Source organism: Protomyctophum bolini (assembly GCF_963924005.1).
Source record: "Protomyctophum bolini genome assembly, chromosome: 5".
NCBI lineage: Eukaryota > Metazoa > Chordata > Actinopteri > Myctophiformes > Myctophidae > Protomyctophum > Protomyctophum bolini.
In genome coordinates, this window is record NC_137866.1 from 35491826 (window position 1) to 35513877 (window position 22052).

At 43.0% G+C, this 22052-nt stretch overlaps 2 protein-coding genes across 7 annotated transcripts in view; one reads left to right on the forward strand and one right to left on the reverse strand.

Moving 5' to 3' along the window:
• Positions 1 to 22052, reverse strand: part of mtor (mechanistic target of rapamycin kinase) — a 137891-nt gene that overhangs the window by 82033 nt on the left and 33806 nt on the right. For all 6 annotated transcript variants that reach the window (XM_080762886.1, XM_080762887.1, XM_080762885.1 and 3 more), the window contains exons 24-29: positions 20087 to 20249; positions 18888 to 18980; positions 17213 to 17359; positions 15769 to 15911; positions 14283 to 14445; positions 13696 to 13841 (exon numbers count right to left, since the gene is read on the reverse strand). In XM_080762886.1, the coding sequence (XP_080619012.1) occupies positions 13696 to 13841; positions 14283 to 14445; positions 15769 to 15911; positions 17213 to 17359; positions 18888 to 18980; positions 20087 to 20249 (855 nt within the window). The remainder of the gene's footprint in view (positions 1 to 13695; positions 13842 to 14282; positions 14446 to 15768; positions 15912 to 17212; positions 17360 to 18887; positions 18981 to 20086; positions 20250 to 22052) is intronic.
• Positions 964 to 5016, forward strand: angptl7 (angiopoietin-like 7). Its single transcript, XM_080763083.1, has 5 exons — positions 964 to 1559; positions 3038 to 3138; positions 3493 to 3687; positions 3856 to 4051; positions 4205 to 5016. Exons 1-5 carry the CDS (start codon positions 1196 to 1198, stop codon positions 4372 to 4374), a joined length of 1026 nt encoding a protein of 341 aa, XP_080619209.1. The 5' UTR covers positions 964 to 1195; the 3' UTR covers positions 4375 to 5016.

Genomic DNA, 22052 nt, shown 5'->3' on the forward strand with positions numbered 1-22052 from the left:
TTAACAGTAATGTAATGTACATTTAAAAACTATACAGTAGTAACTAGTAACTCTGTTGCAAACCCAATTTTCTTGAGATGCTTCTTATGTGCAAAGTAGAAATCATATCAGCTGCCAAAAACCTTCATTGGCACACTTATTCCACACTTAAGAGTACATACTGACATTGCACACCTCTTTGGCATGTAAAGACTCACTTTTACACTCAGTCCATTACAGAAATGGACAGCCCTGAGGATGTAATAACAGCTGTCATTGACAGGCGTTAAGTCAGGTAAGGAGGTATGGGGTTAATTGCATACATGCAAACCCCATACCTCCTTACCTGACTTAACGCCATAAAAGTGGCAATCACCACACAAGCGTTACAAGTTGTAAACAAAGCGTGTCTTCCTATAGCCTAATTTATAGTTAGTTGTGCGCCAACGCCGGACCCCGAAAATAGCAGCTCTATTAGCTCACAATACATTGTTGTGATTGTGATGCAGTGTGCGCTTGTAGATCAGCTATTTTTGCATTCAACATTGGAACTAAGTCTGTGTTTTTGACAGGGCACGGGTCAAAAACTGGTCCATTTTTACACTCTCAGAATTAAATTAAATCTCTGGATTTCACTGTGTAGAAAAGGGTTCTGTTCAGATGGGAGCCTTTGTTTTTGTTCCTCTGCGACTTCTGATGCTCTTCCAGGCGCTTTGGGGAAAAGAAGGGAAAAAAACACCATCGCCCTGAAACTTTCAACACCTGACAAAGAGAGTAGACACAGGGGCCGAGCCATTAGGAGCGAGCGAAAGTGAGAGAGGAGGAGGAGGTGAGGTGGAGGGGCAGGAGAGGAGAGGAGGGGTGGGGTGGGGAAGGCCCCTCCACCCAGGAGGTTGGTGGGGGTCAGCAGCACAGTGACTGGTGTGCACCGGCAGAGAAAGGGGGAGGAACCCACGTGCAGAAAATATTTAAGATGCACCAGGCAGAGCAGAGCTTTAGTGAGGAGACAAGACAGAGAGAACGGCTGGTCAATGCAAGGCTACAAGGGCTTCTACTGACTGAGGCAGACAGATCTCCATTATTCGTTCTGGGACCTCCAGCACAGCACAGCAGAGTACCTTCTACTAGGATCCACCACTTTTAAACACAGCGAGCCAAAGAAAGACATTTCTGACTTGGTTTGCAAAGATCTAGATTTTTTTTTCTCGCTTACAAAATGGCAAAAGTAAATTTGAGCGCATTGGCTTTAGGGATCACACTGCTCCTGATGGTCGAGACATGGGCACAGCAGAACCCCAGGAAGAGACTGGCGCCGCCCAAGCCATCCAAGAATCATTGCTGCGATGAGGTACGCTCCTTGAAGGTGCAGGTGGCCAATCTGACCAGCATTCTGGAGGAGATGAACCGCAAGCAGGAGACGGACTTGATGAACGTCGTGAGGCAAATGATGGACTTGGATAAGCAGAACCGGCAGCAGGAGGCCCGTGTCACAGAGGCAGAGAGCAAGTACTCGGAGATCAACAACCGCGTGGAGATCATGCAGCTGCAAGCTGCTCAGTCCGTGACCCAAACCTCGACAGGTGAGCCCCAACGCTTGGCCGTGCAGCTGTTAATGCAGCAGGTGTTAAAGGTACTAACTGCCCAACACGCAAAGCTTTACAGAAAGCAACTGTGGCAATTAGATTCCATTGAGAAGTTATTTCACAGCAGTTGTGAAAAGTATTTAGACTAATAATTCGGCAGTAATGACTGTAAAACCTATACCAGTTCCACATGGCAAAACAGATCCTGCTCCCAGTCACGCTACCCAGCCTCTTTCCTTCTTTCACGTCTGTTCGGCATCTGCGACCAGATGCACTTTCCAGGTGTGCAGGTCCTACCGGTGGTTGCTCTGTATGCAGCGCACAGCCATAATCCCTTTCAAAATCATAGTAAATGTGAAGCTTGGAAAGTCTGCTGTCTGCCAGTCAGTAAACTTGCGCTTTGAATGACCATTTCACCTCTTCAAGAAGTGTGTGGAGTGTGGCTGGAATGTACTACATGATCTTCTATAATTATTATTAATATTTATTTATGATTTATGGACACCGCCAAGATACTATAACAAGTTATCCCACAGAAATAATTCAGACAAACCATTAATTTCACTGGAATGGGATGCTGTACAGTATTGTCTCAACTAATCTGACAAATAGGCAAACAATGTCATGTACAAGACAACGTACATATATATTAGCCACGGAAAGCTATAATCACGCTTGTGCGCTTTTAATCACAGGCACCAGACTGCTGATAATATAGATTACAGTGTACACACTTGTCTGGGTTGCTCTGAGGCAGCCAAAAGCCATAATTTGGAGCCGCAGAGCCCCGTCTGGTGGGCTGTCAATAAAGACCACCTCTACCTAAAGCCAACATCGACTCCATCAGTCATCTCCACTCTAACAAACCATTAATCAGCATTGGCTGCTGTGGAGAGGACTTAACCAGGCATGGCACAGTTTATTATTTTAATAGCCAATTAGCCTGGTCCAGCAGCCCAACTTTATTGTCACTGGCAGAAGAGATCACTGAATAGGGCTTTTTAAATGACAGAGACATTGTGCAGACAGGAAAAGCAGGCCAGGAAGAGAAGTTAAGATTAGAGTGGAGGTTTTCACGTCAGACACTGTACTCACTCACACATGCCTTTCTTCCCTCTATTGTGCACAGTAAAAAAATCTGAGTCGTATTTCATCCATATATAACTCAGATAGTGTACACATGTACCCAAATGGACCCGATTTGTACACTCTGAGTTAAATGAGCACTGCACATTTCACAGTGAAGATTCCAATAGTAGCCAATGATCTCATAGCCCTCCTAATGGCATCGCCATATGATACCATGCCATAGAACCTAAACAATTTCCTTCTGTTTTGAACTCACTGGCTTTTGAGCAGGGACACATTCTCAACTGTCCCCTTACTTGAACATTATTATGTAGGTACTTATTAGGTACTGTGATTAAAATCTCTTTTCTTTCTTTTTTACTAACATTTTTCTCCCCTCCCCGTAGATGCCATGTATGACTGTGCGTCACTGTACAACAGAAACTACAAGATCTCTGGAGAGTACAAACTGCCTAAAGATGAGTTTCTGGGAACCCCTGAGCTGGATGTAAGTCAGAGCCTTAACCTGAAAAGCCTAATTAATATCAAAGCCTAATTTAAATGTAAATTTAAATTAAAGCCTTCATCATGGGTGAAAAATGCAAATGCACTGCATCACAAGATTCTTTATTTTTGTCAAGAAGTAGTCATTAGACAAAGTTTGAATAATTAGGCTTAAGCTCCTTTGGGGTTCTTGTTGCTATGTACAGTATATAGCAGCATAACATTTTGGGATTTTCTTTTCTTCCGTTTTTCAGAAAACTTAGGTCAGGATTTAGAAGGTGTTTTTAGGTATTTTAAGGTAGAATGTTAGGCTCATCAGCTCAGGAACTAAAGAACAACTGGATTCCACTGGTTTCAGGTGTTCTGTGACATGGAGAGCAGCGGTGGAGGCTGGACACTGATCCAGAGGCGCAAGGTGGGCCTGACGTCGTTCAACCGCGACTGGAAGCAGTACAAGAATGGCTTTGGTACCATCCGTGGGGACTTCTGGCTGGGCAATGACCACATCTTCCGTCTCACAAGACAGCCCAGCATGCTCAGGATAGAGATGGAGGTATGTGCGCGTGTTTGTTGAAGCTGTCCATCGCTAAACTCACACTCACAACCTTTCCTCAAAGGCAAAACACTGTCTTTTCGATGTCGGTATTCTCACATGCACACTCTTAATAACCAATGAACTTGATCTCTAAATCAGCCTCATGTCATCCTTTCCCTGATGCAGGACTGGGAGGGGGAGACTCGCTTTGCAGAGTATGGCTTTTTCACCATCAAAAACGAGCTCAACAGCTACAAGCTCTTCATCGCCAACTACAGCGGGAATGCCGGAGACTCCCTGCGCTACCACAACAACACCAACTTCAGCACCAAGGGCAAGGACAATGACAAATGCGTGGATGACTGCGCTTCGCTGCGCAAAGGTTAGCAAAAAGTGATAAATACCACATTTTTAACTCTGAGGGTGAACAAGATAAATTTGTTGGCCTGTCAGATTTAAATTAATACTGCAATTGAGGATTTTATAGCGTGGCGAACAATAATTAAGACTAATCTTGGTCCTATCTTTGTCACAGGTGGTTACTGGTACAACTGCTGCACTGACTCCAACCTCAACGGCGTGTTCCATCGCTACGGCAAACACACCAAGAACTCAGACGGGATGACCTGGTACGGCTGGCACGGGCCCAACTACTCCCTGAAGAGGGTGGAGATGAAGATCCGACCACAGAGTTTTCGGCCCTAAAGAGCTTCAGACATTATAGGACCCCCTGGATGAGAATGATACTGTACGCATGTCCGTGCAACAGTTAGGAGTTGTTCTGTTATGTTTCGGTGGTTGAATGTTGTGTCTTGTGTTTTGTGTTTTCACCGTGTTTGATTGTAAATTGTAGTTGTTTTTCGTATATTTATCATTGAAAATATTTGTTTTTATTTTCTTAAAAGCTTACCACTATTCCATAAGGGCTAACTGGATACGTTATTCCCTTAGACAAGTCTCAGAAGCATTAAGGTGTCAATCACAAAGCCGATCTACAAGCTCACAACGCACCACATCGTGACGCATTGTGAGCTTGTAGATCGGCTATTGCCGATGTGTGACACGGCACATAACTAAGTATAAAACAGGCATAACACAAGCTGACTACAAGCTATAGTGAGGTTAGGTTATTACAAGTAATAAGACAAAATCACAAAACATCTATCAGTGTTGTGAATTACTGGAATGGAACTAACCACCCAAACAATTTCCTATGAATTACACCACAGGTTTTATTTGTAAAAACCTACTGTTGTAGTAAAATGTGTAATTTGTAAAATGTAAAATGTGTACAGCTCTATAATTATGTTTTATGTGATATAAAATAAACTTGTATTTTTAAGAAAACCGTGAGTTTTACTTATTTGCAACATTAATGCCACCATACAGAACACTTTTGGGGAGCTTGACATCCAATGAGAATTGGTCGTGCATTCAATGTCACACACTGCCTTAAACTATTTGACCTCTGACAGTTTGGTGATCTCCTAACGTCTCGGGGCAAAGGTCTCAGGGCAAATAATGACATTTCAGCATATAAGACCACACACACAATTCTAACAACTGCCATCCAGTTAAATACTAGTGAACCCTGCCTTTAGTACTTGTAAACAATAGCAGCATTTTGTTAAAAGAAAAACGGTGCTTGTCTGGGAGAACATAGTTGTGTCTAACGAATTGGGACATTCCAATGGTTGAATGCCCAAAGACAGAAAGGCTACATTAGCTCAAACAAAGTCATAAATTCAGAATTTAACGAGGTGCTGAACTGCGGAAGAACAAGGTCCCAAATAAAGACTGACATGTATTCATACCTCTTGCAAGACATCTCAATAAGAATGGCTTTCTGTCAAGTCTAATTTGACAGTGACAAATGACCGGGTCATTGTGTTCTCGGGAGCAAGCCCATCCACACAAACCTGTGCCCCCGGAAGACCAAGCCCAAGTCAATCAGTGGTGGACAAAAGCCTGAGCTTCTATCAGTGGTGGAAGGAGTACACTTAAACATCCTCTGTTACACGTAAAAGGCCTGTATTAAAAATGTGACTTGATTTAAAGTACAAAACTATATCGGCCCGCGGAATTCTAGTATACTTACAGTACCAAAGTAAAAAGTGCTAAAACGTATTCATATTTGCCTCTGTCTGAGATGTGGTGGAGTAGAAGTTTAAAGTATAAAACAATAGAAATAGTCAAGTAAAGTGAAAGCACTCAAATTGTGCTCAAGTACAGTACTTCCACCACTGGTTTCAATGCACCTCCTGGGTGGTCAGTCCTATATGGACACTCTCTGCACACAGCCAAATCATCAGTGTTCATTTAAAGCTGAAATCTGCATGACATACCCAGGATTTTACCCCTGGTCTATTCTACCGTTTTTAAGACAAAGAAAAAGCTACTCGGTCAGGGATAATATTGTGGTTATTATGAGCTTCAGGCCGTAGTAATTGTGTAGGGACTGGGAGACCACCTCCAACCACTGCAGATGTATTAGTTGCATTGTATAAACACACTCTACCATCCAGGTTGGTTAAAATAGCATTGCATTCATTGAAATAAGTTTCGGACTGCTGCTTTACCTCTGAGTCTACAAATGGATGGATGGATGGTTATGACAGTGAGGTTCATCAATATCGTTGTGATTATTTCCACAGTGGTCCTTCAGAGGGATTCTAATGCTTCATGTCGAAGACCTTTATCAAAGACCTCTGGCCAAAAGCTGTTATGCTTTTGACCTCTGGCCAAAAGCAACTATTTTCTATCAAGACCAACCAACCAATATGCCATCAAATAGATATCCTATCATTTATAAAGGCTCACAGTAAGTAACAGGAACCATGAATTATCTGAAATAAAACAGATTTAGTGTAGGAAAAGAAAATCCAGATTGTGGATATCCTGAATCAAACCTTCAGTATGTTTAAGTACACATACACATTCACCTGACATGCTTTAAATTTGGTCAGAACAACAACAAGGTTTAAATGGTTGCACTTAATACAAATTCAAACTGAAAGCTTCACTGCAAAGTGCAAACTCCCATTAACACTCAGCGTCGTTAAATTAACACTTGGAATGTTGCTTGTTTGTTTGTTTGTTTGTTTCCATCACCAACGTTGCACACAGTAAACTCCTCAGTGTTCATTCATCTGAGTGTGTTTACAAATGCATACGGGTACTGGCTCTGAGGGTGAGCACTGAGGATTTTACTGTGTAAACACTTGGATAGTAGTACCTCAAGGTATTGCCCATGAATCACTCATTTTGAGTGAATGATTCTGATAAAAAAGGACATCTGCTTAGGAGAAAGTGGATTTATATATAAACAATTTATATGCATTTATCCTCCCTTGTAGGAGGTTCAGTGGATCTAAATCAATTCATCACACCATCACAAAGCCTGGTTTTCTTAAACTTTGTATTCCTGAGGTTATTTTTTATTCTGCAATATGATCTTAAGTTAGAATTGTACTCATAGCGGCACAGAGTGCCGAGTACTCATAAAGTCACTATGAGCTTGTAGATCTGCTATTTTTTGGGAAAATCGTGAAAATGTGGCGCAAATCTTTGAATATATATTATTGTCAGAGCGAGCATGGAGCATGTGCGCAAGGGGTTTAGCAGCAGATTAACTTTTTTTTTCAATCACTGTGTTCTGTTCTGTAGCTCCAGTTAGCTCATAACATTAGCCGCTCTATGGTTGTGACAACTTGTGAGGGGCTCTGGGTTAACACGAGCTAACACGAGCTGCGGCCTTTCAGGGCTTAGGAGGCACTCCCATTGGCTTAGGTGGCGTGTCTGGAAGCCTAGAGACGAGCCAGCCAATCAGGACTAGGTCGCGCAAAGGTCCTCATAGGCAAACCGAGAGGATATATGCCAGGTTTCATCTGACAAACATAATGGTGATGTAATATTGACTCCCAAATACCGTTATGGAGTTATTTGCTTTGCTAATTTAAATTGCCCTGTCTTGAACTAGCATAGGAAACCATGCTAGTTCATGCTGCCTTTACGTAGACTTTCACTATACCCTGTAAACAACATGCAATAGAAAGTCCTTTTTATCAGGACTGTAGCAGACTATTTTTTTTGTGGTTTTCGCCTTTATTTTTATTTTTTATAGAGGGACAGACAGTAGGCTGACAGGAAATTTGGGTGATGGATCGGGAGTCGAACCCGTTGACACTGCCAGACTCGGGCTACCGGCCAAGGTGCCTGGACCGTTGAGCCACGGCCCGGCCAGGACTGTAGCAGACTTAAATCAATCTAAAAGCGCCCAGCCCTGCACTGCACTGGACGGGACTGTAGTCCATTTGAGAAGGATGCACTGTTGCTGAAGACGTCTGCAGACTCTTTACCATCTGAGCAGCATACCAGACTTTATTTGAAATTCCATTTTCATGGTGCCCAGCACATTATGGCTGGCTGTGTATTTACTATAAACAGATGTTTGGGAGGCAATGACACTGAGTTCCAGCCAGCCAGCCATCAGTCAGAGCGGAGATGGAGACATCAGCATTATGGTTAAAGGAAAACACTTCACCTTGTTTCTCAATCTCCATATATCAGTCCTCACTAAAGTAAGGTACAAGTTCTGTCTATTTTCTCTGTGTCTAAGAGGCTGTGGATAGGTCTGAACCAGTTGTTCAGTAGTATGTTATGCTGTATTTTAACTTCGTTTTATTTATGTAATCTGCCACGTACAGTATGAAGCTTGAGTGTTTTAGTTGGTTATTTTTTTGATCATGTCATGTTGGTTCATTGTCTATGTCAAATGAATTGTAAAAGTGTCCTGTAAGAGTGTAAGTCCATAAAGGTTGTAGCCTGACACCTGCATTTTCATTTCGTTTCACTTCATTATTCAGACTGAAAGCCGTTCCCACGGCAGCCGTTTCTGGGATGGACGTTGCCAAAGCGGCAGTATTCTGTGATTGGTTCATACCAACCAATCAAAACTGTAAGAAAGCAGATTACAACGCTAACCAAACAGACAGACACAGTCAACGAGCGCTATACTAGCATGTAAACAAAAACGGTAAAATATGTCGGATGATGATGTTTGTAAAAACCTGTCATTTCTGTAAAGAAACTATTCATCATAGGGAGATTTAATAGCCAGAAAGTTACCACAGTGGGGGCAGCCATGTTTGTTGTTTGATGTCATCGAGTGATGGGTTTGATGGCCAATCAAACCCAGCCGTTTATGGTAGCGATTCAGGGCTGGAGCCAGGCCATATAGGCTGAGAAATATCAATCAATCAATCAGGTCTCACACTTTCAACGGGGGGTTAATGCTAACAATGGGTAGTATGCATAGAAAAGACAGAGAAAGACTGTACATTAATTCAGCCTTTTCAACAAAGGGGTTTATATAACTACTGACCCAGACAGATCCATGTTCCCATCATTAAAATCAACCAGACATCCTTCTGATTCAAATCAGTGGTATAAATCAAATAAGACATCCAACCCTTCCTTGGGGGATCAGGACACTTGATCAATGGCTCTACTCAGCTGAATTCTAGGGAAAAGCAGACCCAAATGACGGCCTTGGGTTATTCACATCACCCTTAGAGCTGCTTAATGACCTCAAATAGTGGAAAAGTTTAGTCGAGCATATCAGCCATTTGCAACAAGGTGGAAATGAAGTGTGACGTGCCAGTCCATACGACTCAATGTAGAACACTTATTTTTAGTACACTGTGTGCAGACCGATAATCTAGACATCTCAGCGTAATTATTTTAGGCTCAATAATACGTTATTTATACGCCGTCGTATAACAATGTGCCTTGCCGAAAATACAATTATTTGCGATGACACCGCTTTACTAGTGTTGATTTCGTCGACTAAAACTAAGACAAGAAATGTTTGTCGACTACCTTTTTCCACTGACAAAAAATAAATGGAAACTAAATAAAAACTAACCTATGATGACTAAAACTAAGACAAAATATATTGACAATTTCGTTAACAAATAAAAACTAGACTAAAATGTTAGGAAGGGACTAGTGTACAAAAGATCCAGTATAAGTCATTTTACATTTGGTTGCATGCTGAAAATAGCCAATCTACAAGCTCACAAAGCGTTGCGAGCTTGTAGATCGGCTATTTACAGCAGGTGTATGGTCATTACGACGGCATCAAGACCCGCCAAAATACATTTTAGTCGACTAAATCAACTGTATATTTAGTCGACTAAAATCTTATGAATGATATTTAGTCGACTAAAACTAGATAAACACTACAACATTCCAGGTGACTAAAATGTGACTAGAACAAAATGAAAACTAAAATCTAAATTTGCTGCCAAAAACAACACTGCGCTGTACAACGTATAAATCAGGCTTAGTGGTTTCTTGTAACTCAAGACAACATCAGCTACCACCAAGATAACTACACAACTTCTGTCCACATCGTTAAAAATGTGTTCATTTAACTGTGAGAGGGTAAAATGGATCCGTAACTGGAGTTACAGGAGCAAGGCTGTATAGGGCCAAGCATACAGTCAAGCTCCAAGCTGAATCATTAATCAAGCTCCAAGCTAAATCATTTGGTTTGACTTGATCCAAGTCCCTCATACGTCTCATTCATACAGTGTACCCCGGCATGTGAACCAGGAGGAGCAGCACCGAAATCTGAACCAGGAGTAGCATCAAAGTTTTCTACTAGGACAGCGAGGGGAAAAAAAAGAAAAAACAAGAATGTGCATTTCCATCTCTTATAATGTCAAAAGAACCTTACTCCGATTGCAAACCCTGAAATTCAATATGTAAGGGAAGAATACGAAGAGAACAGGCTCTGGAAACGATGCCAAGTTCACCTGCAAGCAGCATGAGTCAGTAACGCTGAAGTAGCAGTGACGGTGCTTAGTGTCATAAAAAAAAGCCTAAAAATGTGTGCTTCTGATTCCTCCACGGAGGGAGAGAGAGAGAGAGAGAGAGAGAGAGAGAGAGTGGGGTTTTTTGCGTAGCGCTTTCTGCTGTGCACCACGATGCTAGATCTTTTTATGGGAAATCCTGAAGAGGTGAGAACCAGATGGAGGGATCGAAAACGCCGCGGCACTGCCTCCCATCATTCATCATCATCAAGGCCCCCTGAGAAATTGAAAACAGACCCCCGGAGAAACACTATTCCAGACGCTCGCAGAGATGAAAAGGAGGCGCTCGTCCAATTAGATGCCTGGAAAACAGATTTCTTCATACGAGGCCGACGGAGTGCGAGCGCAGAGGTGAGAAGAGGCGATGGAAAAGATGATTGTGGATATCATCGCTGTCGAGCAGAAACCATGTATCTCCCTTTTTCTTTTGTTTTTAGAATTTTATATTATTATTTGTTTAAATCCCATACATTTAGTTTGAAAGAAATGTCAGCCTCTTACATGCCCAAAATAGAGACACCAGGTGGTTACATTTGTCTGTAGGTTTTCTAAATATTAACCAGCTTATGAGTAAATAACTACACTGGATACATTTGAACGCAGTTTCTTTTTTTCTTTTTTTTCCTGGAGGAAATATGAATTTGGACATACAGTACAAGGTTTCCACCCGACAGGGACGATATGCAAGCGTTTTAGAGGACGAGGATGTGTGTAGACAAGCACTTCTTCATCTATAATAAAAATGAAATTTCTGAGAGTCATCCAATGGTCCCTTCTAAGTAAAGGATTGCTATACACAAAAGAACCCGCCAACCTCAATATTTACCAAGCATGTATAGACTACAGAAGATTAATGGAGGTTCAGGTAATGCATCAATTATCTGTAGAGAATTATAAAGATGCTGATCAATCTCTGTTACTATAGGGGTCTAAGGCCATTCTAACATTAGAAAGACAATATTCTTTACTGTCAAGACTTGCTCATTGAGCTTTTGATCAAGATTAAAAAAAAAGAAAAAATGCTTAGGCTGCAAATAGCATATATTATACAATTTGCATTTGGTTGAATGCAAGACAGTTTTGACTGGTGGTAGTTCACAGTTACTTCCATAACAAGGGGAGTAATTGAGCCACATGGCTCATCGCAAACCTTGACCTTTGTCCACCAAATTGCACCACCTGTCACACACTGAGCTAACCCTAATAAATGAAGTCTCCGGGCCAGGTGTTGTGAATCCATGATGAGTGCCTCATTACAATAGTTTTCAGGGTCCACTAATAATGTGACATTACAGTGAATAGTATTTATTACAACCGCACGTCGCATTTACTATGAAATCGTGCATTTCCCGTCAGTCAGTCATGACCATATATGATGACATCACGTGACATCATCAGGGATGGAGATCCCTGATGTCATCAATATTAACCCCATGTGGGAATATGTGGGGAATATGTGGCCCATACAGACATTAAGTCTGTCCGAAATTAAGTCCTGGCCCTACCTGGGCCTTCATCAAACCCTGTACACTCAAGACACTGCCCCTGCAGCCACACTAGAGTTCTCATCAGGCCCTTCATCAGATTTTAACAGATACTGTACACTTAAAAAGGTAATAGGCTTGATTAGCAGCACCTGCAGTAAAAGGTTATATATGAGCTACCCCTTGCGTGTGGGTATAATTTCTATGCATAAAAAATATTCAAGAAGCTCTGTGTAGTACTGTACATTCCCTATATCCAAATTATAAAAGTAAATCATATTTCACCTCACCTATTCAGTGGTTAGTTATTCCACTCTTAAATGATTGAAACAAAACATTCCACATAAAGTGGATATTGAGTCATGATCTGACAAGGACTGTTATTTCAGATCATTTTTCATAATCCATTCTATATTCTTTGAGAAGCTAGCTGTGTAAACTATTCAGTGACGATTTATTATTCTGTCCAAGATGATTAAGCCATGCATGGTTTCCACTTTCCATGCATTAAGTTCTGCACGTCAAAATATACATAAAGAGGGGATTTAACAGGGAATTGAAGACATTATCATAAAGAATTATAGAATAATGTCACAGCAATACAGTCATTTAGCCTGCACTCTGTCAATATTTACACTCAGTCAATGATGTAAGTGACATGCCTGCTTTGAACAACTCAATGTCTGGCATTTGTTTTTCAGAGCCAAGTGCCACATTCCACCAATACAGACACCAGTGAAATGGCCCTGTAGAACTTCAGGTTTTCAACTTTAAGAATGCTTAAGCGTAATGAGCTCAGCCATAAACAATCAGCCGTCAGCTGCCCATTTACTGCTACGTGAATATTCACAGTATTCACTAGACCAACATCTCTTAAGTAGAGCCTCCATTGCTGAAACTGGGAGTAATCCATTTGTTTATTTAATAAATAATTGCAATTCAATGTCTTTAGGGCAGTCCTTCGAATCACCAGATGTACAGTATATGCGTAAGCAGTCTGGCAATGCAAAGACTATTTATTCACTAATAATTCACATTATCAATACTATTTAGCACTGGCAATGGCTGCCCTAATTAGTTATTATAGGACACAGGATCAGGGCCCACTTAAAAAAAGTGGGCATTTTCAGAGCATGTTTGTTCTATATTGAATAAACCTGGGATCAATGGAACTAGCATAGTACTTCAAGTTCCTCTTTATCGGTATCACAATTAAAATGTCAATGTTAATAAATCGTTTGAACAGGTTGTGAGCCCAAGACGTCCTGGGATTTTTTTAACTTTTTATCGTAGCATTTTGCCAATAATTTGGCAATCACGGCCCACAGGCTGAGATCATAGACATATAAACGTAGACTCCCTTTCCGGCTCTGGAGCGTATGTGCTCAAGGGCAAAACAAGGGCAAAACATTCCCGAGAGTCCTTGCGAAGCCCCGCGGAAAGCATGAGCGTGAGTCACAGAGCGCATGTTCGGGTCCCGGAAAATATGCGCTGTGATTGGCCAGTAATCACTTGAGTGACAGCGTGACTTAACGTGCCTTCCACACTTCCCTCTTGCACACATATGGCTCCAACGAACTGCAACGCCCAATGAGGCATCTATTTTTTTTGGTTGAGATGGTCTGCTTTAGGAAACACAGTGTGTTGCGTTGGGAGCTCCTTACCTGATCAGAGACTCCAGGATCTGCGGAGAGGGACCCTTCTGGAACTCCAGCTCCTTGTAGTGCAGAGCCTTGGCATAGGCACGGCACTTGGCTGCTCTCTCGCCCAAGAGCACAATGCCGTTATCGTCTCTCAGAGGCAGAGGACCCTGACAGAGAAACACAAGATTTACAACAAAAGCACACCTGCTGTTTGCATTCAAAATGACATCGCTTGCGCTTGTATAGTGATATTGTATAGTGAAATATATAGAGTGCTGACACAAAAAGATTACATTACGCTACGTTGTATGTTAACCACTTAAGCCTTAATTTATACTTTGGCGTATGATGAATAGTGAAAATATCTACAAGCTCACAACATATCGCATTGTGGCACATCATCAGCTTGTAGATTAACATTTCTCTTTACTATAGCGACATCTAAGGCATAATGGCATGCAAAAACAGGTATGCCAGGTTCAAAGTGGTTAAAAGTTTGGCTTCCACAACGTCAAATCAAACTCCATATACCTCTGCCAAGGCTACAAAAAGAACAAACTTCTGCCATGTCTCAAAGTGGCCAGTTTATAGTGGGTTTCATTGCAAACCTTGTCACTGTGCTCCATGAACTCTGCCAGGTTGAGCAGCGTTTGTGTGACCTCGGCGATGTCCTGCGAGGTCAGGGCCAGCGCGATGCTGAGGATCAACTCGTCTTGCTGGTCCTCGCTCAGTTCCGACCAACACGACAGGAAGGCAGCGTTGAACAGGTCCCTGGAGAATGACAGCCATGCAAATGGACATACACACGGTGACACAGGGTCTCTTTTGATGCTATAAAGTCCCTTAACCCTCCCTATACCCAATAATTAACAAACGTAATAGGCATCTTTTAATGAATGGTGTAGTTAATACCAGAACATAGGCCATTATTACTGTGCAATTAATGGCCAATATAGTTTACACATTTAAACTTTGAGCAAAGAAGAGAAATGAGACGTTTGCCCAGGACCCAGAAGTGGAAAGTGTTGTGAGCTTGTAGAGATTTTCACTACTTCTTAAACATGTTTTCAGTTTTCTAATTTAAGAATCAAGAATCAACTTTACCGAGTTGATTTATTGTCGGCCAGCTGAGCCAATCAAGGTTATTATGTATTATTCTTAAGTGCCCGGTTTTTGAGCAGTAACCTTTTAATAAAATGATCTATTCCAGTGAAGAGAATAACAGAATTGTCTGTCTTTTTTCCCTGCTCAACTATTGATTTTTGTCAGTCATGCACATCTCTAAAACACAGCAATTTCTGTATTAAAACATATACTTCCCACTGTAGCACCATTGTTATTCCAAACCATTACCATTACACACACACACACACACACACACACACACACACACACACACACACACACACACATTCAACTAAAATGTTTCTCTGTCGGCAAAAACTAGGCTCTGGCTCTTTCTGCAATGCATCATGGTCCTGCTGATGTTGTACTGTTTAAAGGTGTACAGTACCCCCTTTCTGTGTGTCCCAGGATGACTTTCACCCCTTTCATTCTGTGTAAGAGCTTGGGTTGCAGAGCAAGCGTGCTTTTTTCAGCAACCGCCCTGCTTTAATGTTCACGAAAAACTGAACTCATTCACACCTGGAAGCCTCCCAGGAGAACCAGTCGTCCGCTGGCCATTAAACAACTCAACTCTGAACCAGTTGGAGGTTTGACTGTCAGGGCCACCTCAGTGGTAGTCGAAGTCACAGGCCTGACTTTATACTGTTTTTTCCAACCGCTGCCTCACTTGTTATTAATGCAAACTAAGAACGTTTCTGTATGGCCCTCTTAAAATGTGTCAACAGAACATTCTCTATGATGTTTGAAAGCTTAGGTTAGACATAATATATTAAATCGGACTTAAAAAGAAAAAAAGCAGCCATTTCATAATGGAAAGTACTCCTCCAGTGCGAACTGGCGTGGAACTTTATATTCATATGGGGACAATGAGGCGCTGCCGCTGGAGCGTCTCACTGTGATGTGAGCAGGAAGAATGGAGGCGAGGGATGAAGTAAGGACAGAGGAACATCAAGAAGCAGAGAGTACTACCTGGCCAGTGGGATGTAGGTCTGGGCCAGGGACCAGCATGAGCGCAGGGCCGGAGACGAGGACTCCTTGAGGAGCACCACACTGAGACGTCTCAGCCACTCCAGCCAGTCATCTTTGGACACCTTCCTGGCCGCACCCCAAGCCTGGCAACGCAGGTGTTCGTTTAACTCAGAGTATAAGAATATGACGGAGACGATACACATGTCCAGCTCCAGAATCACATGGGAGTCCAACATTGTGAGGAGTCCAGTGTGACAGTCCAGTGTAGCAGCTAAAAACACATCATAGGGACACTGTCCCTATAATATATATATTTTTATTTATTTAATTCATTTATTTCCTTTTTTTGTTACTCTGGGAAACCCAATCTATCCTCAGTGTTCATTTAACTCTGAGCGCTCGTATCAGTCATTTAGCTGGGGACGCCTTGGAACCCCTTTAGGACCCATGGTAGTCACCAGACCCCACGTTGAGAAGCAGTGTTTTACAATAGGCGAACTTAAACACAGCAACGTGAGACCGATTTGTATCGAGCTTCAAGTATAAATGCCCTTAATGTGCTACTACTACATGTAAATTGATTAACTTGAAAGTCTAATTACAAAGGATCTTGGGTACATTTTTAGAGCTGGGCAATGTAAATTCAAAGTGAATGAACAATAGTTAAGGACAAAATTGTCCAGCTTTCCTCTAAACTGCCATTATGCAATTCAACAGTGTATATCTACGCTTTATTGTTTATTTACTGAAATCATGCACAATCTTTTGAGGTGAAGACTAGTTACAATGTTTTTATATTAAAATTGCAATTAAATTATTACATTATTTTTAACATATCCACTGTTTGGGAGAAAACAAGACAATAGAAGACTTAAATCAATACATCCACAACGTTGATACCGAATTGTGCCGATTATAAGATCATTCAGATAATAAGACGACCCCCATTTTTCAAAACACATTGAAGACTAAATCTGGTTCTTTATAAAGAAAATAAATGTATTTTAAAATGATTATAGAAACATTTGAATATGTAGGCTATAGACTATAATGTGCGTAATGTAGACTAATACTGGTATGTCTTTTAGAAATTCATATCACAATAGGGTACCATAGTAAAGGTACTGTAACAAAATTGAAAATAAACTGTAGTCTTTTGGTATTTCTTGTACAAGTCAGGCTATGGGCCCATCTCATGTACCGTAATGTTAGTTCCTACTGTACCTGCCAATGTTAATAGGGTGTAATTTCATTGGAAAAAAATGTCATCCAATATTGGGCACAATACGGTAATTATCTTGCAGCCCTGCTGGATGGATGGATGGCTCACTGACAGAGTGATTGTGTGTGTGTGTGTGTGTGTGTGTGTGTGTGTGTGTGTGTGTGTGTGTGTGTGTGTGTGTGTGTGTGTGTGTGTGTGTGTGTGCGCGCGCGTGTGTGTTACCTTCTGCAGGGCCGTGGTGCTGACATGAAGCTTCTTCATAGGCCCCGCCTCCACCGGCCCGCCGACCATGGCGTCGCCCTGGTTGCCTCGCAGCTGCCGGTGCTGGAAGATGAGAGGGTCCTCCTCTTCGTCGGCCAGCGTGTAGCCCTGATGTGACACCACATGACGACACGCAATGGGCTCTATGCACAGCACACTCACGCCATTTTGGAAAGAACTTGGGCCCCTTCCCTACTTCCTTCACAGGTGTTACTGATGACACTAATGAAGGCTCTGTTACATTCTGGTCAAACAGCGTCAGGGTGCTGCTATCGTGTGTGTTGGCTCACTGGAAACACTCTGCTACACCAGTCTCAAAGTAGTGTCCTTGAGTGTTCCATTTGTACCCACTCAAGGACACCACTTGAGTGGGTTCAAATGGAACCAAATGGACCCGTACACTCTCAGAGTTATTTAGTTAGAGCCCTTGAAGCCTTAATTAGTTATCATCAGTAACACCTGTGAAGGAAGTACTAAGCGGCCCGGAAGAAGGAAGAGTTATTCTGTGTGCATAGAGCCCATCATCCATTTACACAGAAAGTTGTTTTGCGTCAGTCGTTCAGCCCACACACAGTCCACACACACACACACACAGTCCACACACACCGTCCACACACACACACACACACACACACACACACACACACACACACACACACACACACACACACACACACACACACACAGACGCTCACACACATACAGACTGTTAAGTCGGCCTTCAAAGCATTTGGATGCTGCGATGCATTTCCTGTTGATAAATATTATGGCGTACTAATGACAGCTGTGTGTAAAGGATAAGGTCAGAGTGGATGTTGTTTGTTTACTGTGTCTCATTATATTCTAGATGAGTGCTGGAGAGTGTTACTGTCAGCGCCAACGCTCTCATTCAAAGGAGACTTCATGTTCGGGGCATCACAGAAACCATGTTGGAGCACACAAGGGGGACGGCCGGGGGGGATATGAACACAAGGGGGGGGGGGGGGGGATATGAGCAGATAACATCAAATCCTTCCATATGCTTCCTTATCTCTCATTGAATGAGGACATATTACACAGTAAAATGTTAATTTGAACTTTTTTGCCAGAGGTCTTTGATAAAGTTTGACGTGAAGTATTAGAAGAATGCCTCTGAACATCACAAAGCTGTACTGGACTGGTTATGCATTCCACAAAGGCTATGCCAGGTCACCACTCTGGAAATGATAATAACGATAATGATGAACATCGTTGTCGTAACTTTATATTCATTCAAATCCTCACAAGCAATAAACACAACCACATACACAGTAAAAATCCTCCGTGGTCACATTTCCATGTTGTTTCCTGGAAAAATAATAACACGATGGGAACAATGTGCAAAAACTAATCTCCCCCACTGTTTCACTTGTTAAACTGTAATGTGACAATAAATCTGATTCTGAAGTTTGAGAAACACTGCCGTAGGTCTCAGACAGGGCAGAAATGGAACCAAAGGAACATGTAAGGAGTTAAATTAGCACCAGTTAAGTGCACAGACAGAGAGAGAGAGAGAGAGAGAGAGACAGCTAGAGGGAAAGAGGAGCTGGGTGATGAGTGGGCCAGTGATAGGACAGATGGAGAGGTGATTTGCAGGGGTGGGTGGATGGCTGCTGACCTTGACGATGCGACAGATGAGCACGTCATAGCGCTGGTGGTTGATCCTGTGCTTCAGCATCACTTTGTTCACCATGGGAATGAAGATCTGGTACTGTAGGGGGCAGCAGAGAGCACTGTGTGAGTGGCGAGCCCGTAGTAGGCCAATCACAATTATTGCATAACCACCTGATGCATTCATTTGAAATAATCGCAAACATTTTTGCCTAATTGTCAGAATCGTTTCCATGCATTTTGCACACATTTTCAAACATATAAAAGTAAAAATAGCAGATCTACAAGGTCGCAATGTCTCACGATATAACACGTTGTGTACAAAGCTTAAAAGCTAAACAGAGAATTACACAATTACTTGTATGACAATGAATGGTCAACTAAAATGTTATGGTCGTGTCAGCCTTAGTGACGATCCCGGGGCGTGTGTGCACATTCCAGACTCTCTTGGGGGGCCCTCCCTCCGCCTCACCCTGCTTCCGACCACACCGTAAAGCCAAATGACACGGTGGTGCATGCTCGTCGTTCCCATCAAAAGAAAAGAAGGATTTCAAGGCGGTGTCGTCCAACATGTGGTCTGCTGCTTCAGAGGTTATAGGGCCAGGAGGGCAGGGTATAGGGGCGTGGAGAGAGAGGGGAAGTCGAGGGCGGAGGCCGAGGGTGGTGGAGGTGGTGGCGGGGGGGCTGTAGTTACGTGTGATCTCACCACCCTCTCTCGTAAACACCATTACTCCCACCGCCAAGCCATCCATGACATCAGCGGCTTGTAGAAACACTGAGATGTTGTGCTGGACAGAGTGTACCGGTCACCAAGTGGTCACCAAACTATGGGTCACGAGTAGTAAATATCTACCTATATATATATATACTATACAGTATATATATATATTATCTTTTTAAGATTTAACAAAAGTGAAAGATTGAAAGATTTTCCTTTCAGAAATCTGTTAATGGTGATTAATTTACAACGTAAATAAATGTATGCAAGCACATGTTTGATGCTTCAAAGAAGCTTACATTGATGCCAGAGCACAGATTAATGTTGTGCGAGGGGCGTGGAGCCACTTGGAGCGATGTCGCATTTGGAGATAGAAGTGGGAGCAGTAGCAGCGTTGCACAATGCTACGAAAGATGGGGGCGTGGAATTAGCGCGATTGTATTATAGATAACGGTGGCGTGCAAAAGGCACGCGCTGCACTGTTTTACCTTCTTGCCGAGTTGGAAGACCAGCGAGGACAGGGTGTCCATGGAGGTGGAGCGCAGCTCAGGGGTGCTGTCCAGCGTGCGCACGATGGGGTGGATGATGCGCGAAGCGTAGTCAGTGAAGTCCAGAGACTCTGTTAGGCGGTCCAGCGTCTCCAAGGCGACCCTGTGAAAAGACCGGCGGGAGGGGACAAGATTAAACAATGTGGCGCTTTTGTTTGAAACGCTACCAGGAAAGAGAGAGAAGCGAGAGAGGCCTGAGAGATGGTGCATTTCCAAAAGTCTGACATTAAAAAGCTGGTGAAGGTGCTCACCATGCAAGTATTTACCGAAGAGCCGGAGAGAGGCCAAATAAAAGTTAATAAGCTCTACGATATGTAAGCGCTGGCACAGGAGCCCTCTACTGTATTTCTGGAAATGTGGGGCACATTATTTCTAGGGTGTTAGTAGAGCTGTGCAATATATCAAACCTATGACGTATTGAGAATGAGAACTTGTTTTCATTGAATCTGGACAATGGACAATGATTCACTCAATCATGTCCTCTTTATCTCAACGTTGGTCCTACTTGAACATGAAGTAAGTATGTCGGAGGGGCTTATTGTTGGCATTAGACGAGCAACGAGGGTGTCTATTCCCCTTACAAGGCACCAGACAAGGGGTAAGGTGGAGTGCCACACTGTCAGCTCCATACTTACCGCTTGTCTTAAGCCTGAATTGAACTTGGTTGCGCATTGTGTCTCACACCGAAAATAAAAGCTCACAACACGGCATGGTATGTTGTGAGCTTGTATATCTGCTTCATGTATTTCCGGGGTGAGAAAGACACTAGCGTACAACTAAGTATAGGTGTCGGTTACCCAAGATGTGCTACTCATACGCTGAGATGGCGGCGCAAAATATTGAACCCAGAACCATGTTGTTCAAAAGGCGAGCACTCTAATCTAAGCTAACTGGATACACATGAACCTGAACCATCTGACTGGAAATAACATGGCAATATTGTATATACAGTAACATTAAATAATTGTATTTGTTCCCAAGAAATTGTGATAAAGTAACTGGATGTAAGTGTAGCACTTGCACTAGTCTGTGTGTAGCACTAATAATTTGTAATTTAGAGCATATTATGTAGAGATAGCGCACACACGGTCACAAACAGCAGGCACACACACACGGTCACAAACAGCAGGCACACACACACGGTCACAAACAGCAGGCACACACACGGTCACAAACAGCAGGCACACACACACGGTCACAAACAGCAGGCACACACACACGGTCACAAACAGCAGGCACACACACACGGTCACAAACAGCAGGCACACACACACGGTCACAAACAGCAGGCACACACACACGGTCACAAACAGCAGGCACACACACGGTCACAAACAGCAGGCACACACACACGGTCACAAACAGCAGGCACACACACGGTCACAAACAGCAGGCACACACACACGGTCACAAACAGCAGGCACACACACACACGGTCACAAACAGCAGGGCACACACACACACGGTCACAAACAGCAGGCACACACACGGTCACAAACAGCAGGCACACACACACACGGTCACAAACAGCAGGCACACACACGGTCACAAACAGCAGGCACACACACACGGTCACAAACAGCAGGCACACACACACGGTCACAAACAGCAGGCACACACACGGTCACAAACAGCAGGCACACACACGGTCACAAACAGCAGGCACACACACGGTCACAAACAGCAGGCACACACACACGGTCACAAACAGCAGGCACACACACACACGGTCACAAACAGCAGGGCACACACACACACGGTCACAAACAGCAGGCACACACACGGTCACAAACAGCAGGCACACACACACGGTCACAAACAGCAGGCACACACACGGTCACAAACAGCAGGCACACACACACGGTCACAAACAGCAGGCACACACACACACGGGCACAAACAGCAG

Bases quoted from the DNA above. Each gene is read 5' to 3' on its own strand.
- angptl7 (XM_080763083.1), top strand. From the start codon at position 1,196: ATGGCAAAAGTAAATTTGAGCGCATTGGCTTTAGGGATCACACTGCTC. The intron at 3,139-3,492 runs GTAAGTCAGAGC...CACTGGTTTCAG, and splicing joins TGGGAACCCCTGAGCTGGAT to GTGTTCTGTGACATGGAGAG. The intron at 4,052-4,204 runs GTTAGCAAAAAG...TCTTTGTCACAG, and splicing joins CTGCGCTTCGCTGCGCAAAG to GTGGTTACTGGTACAACTGC.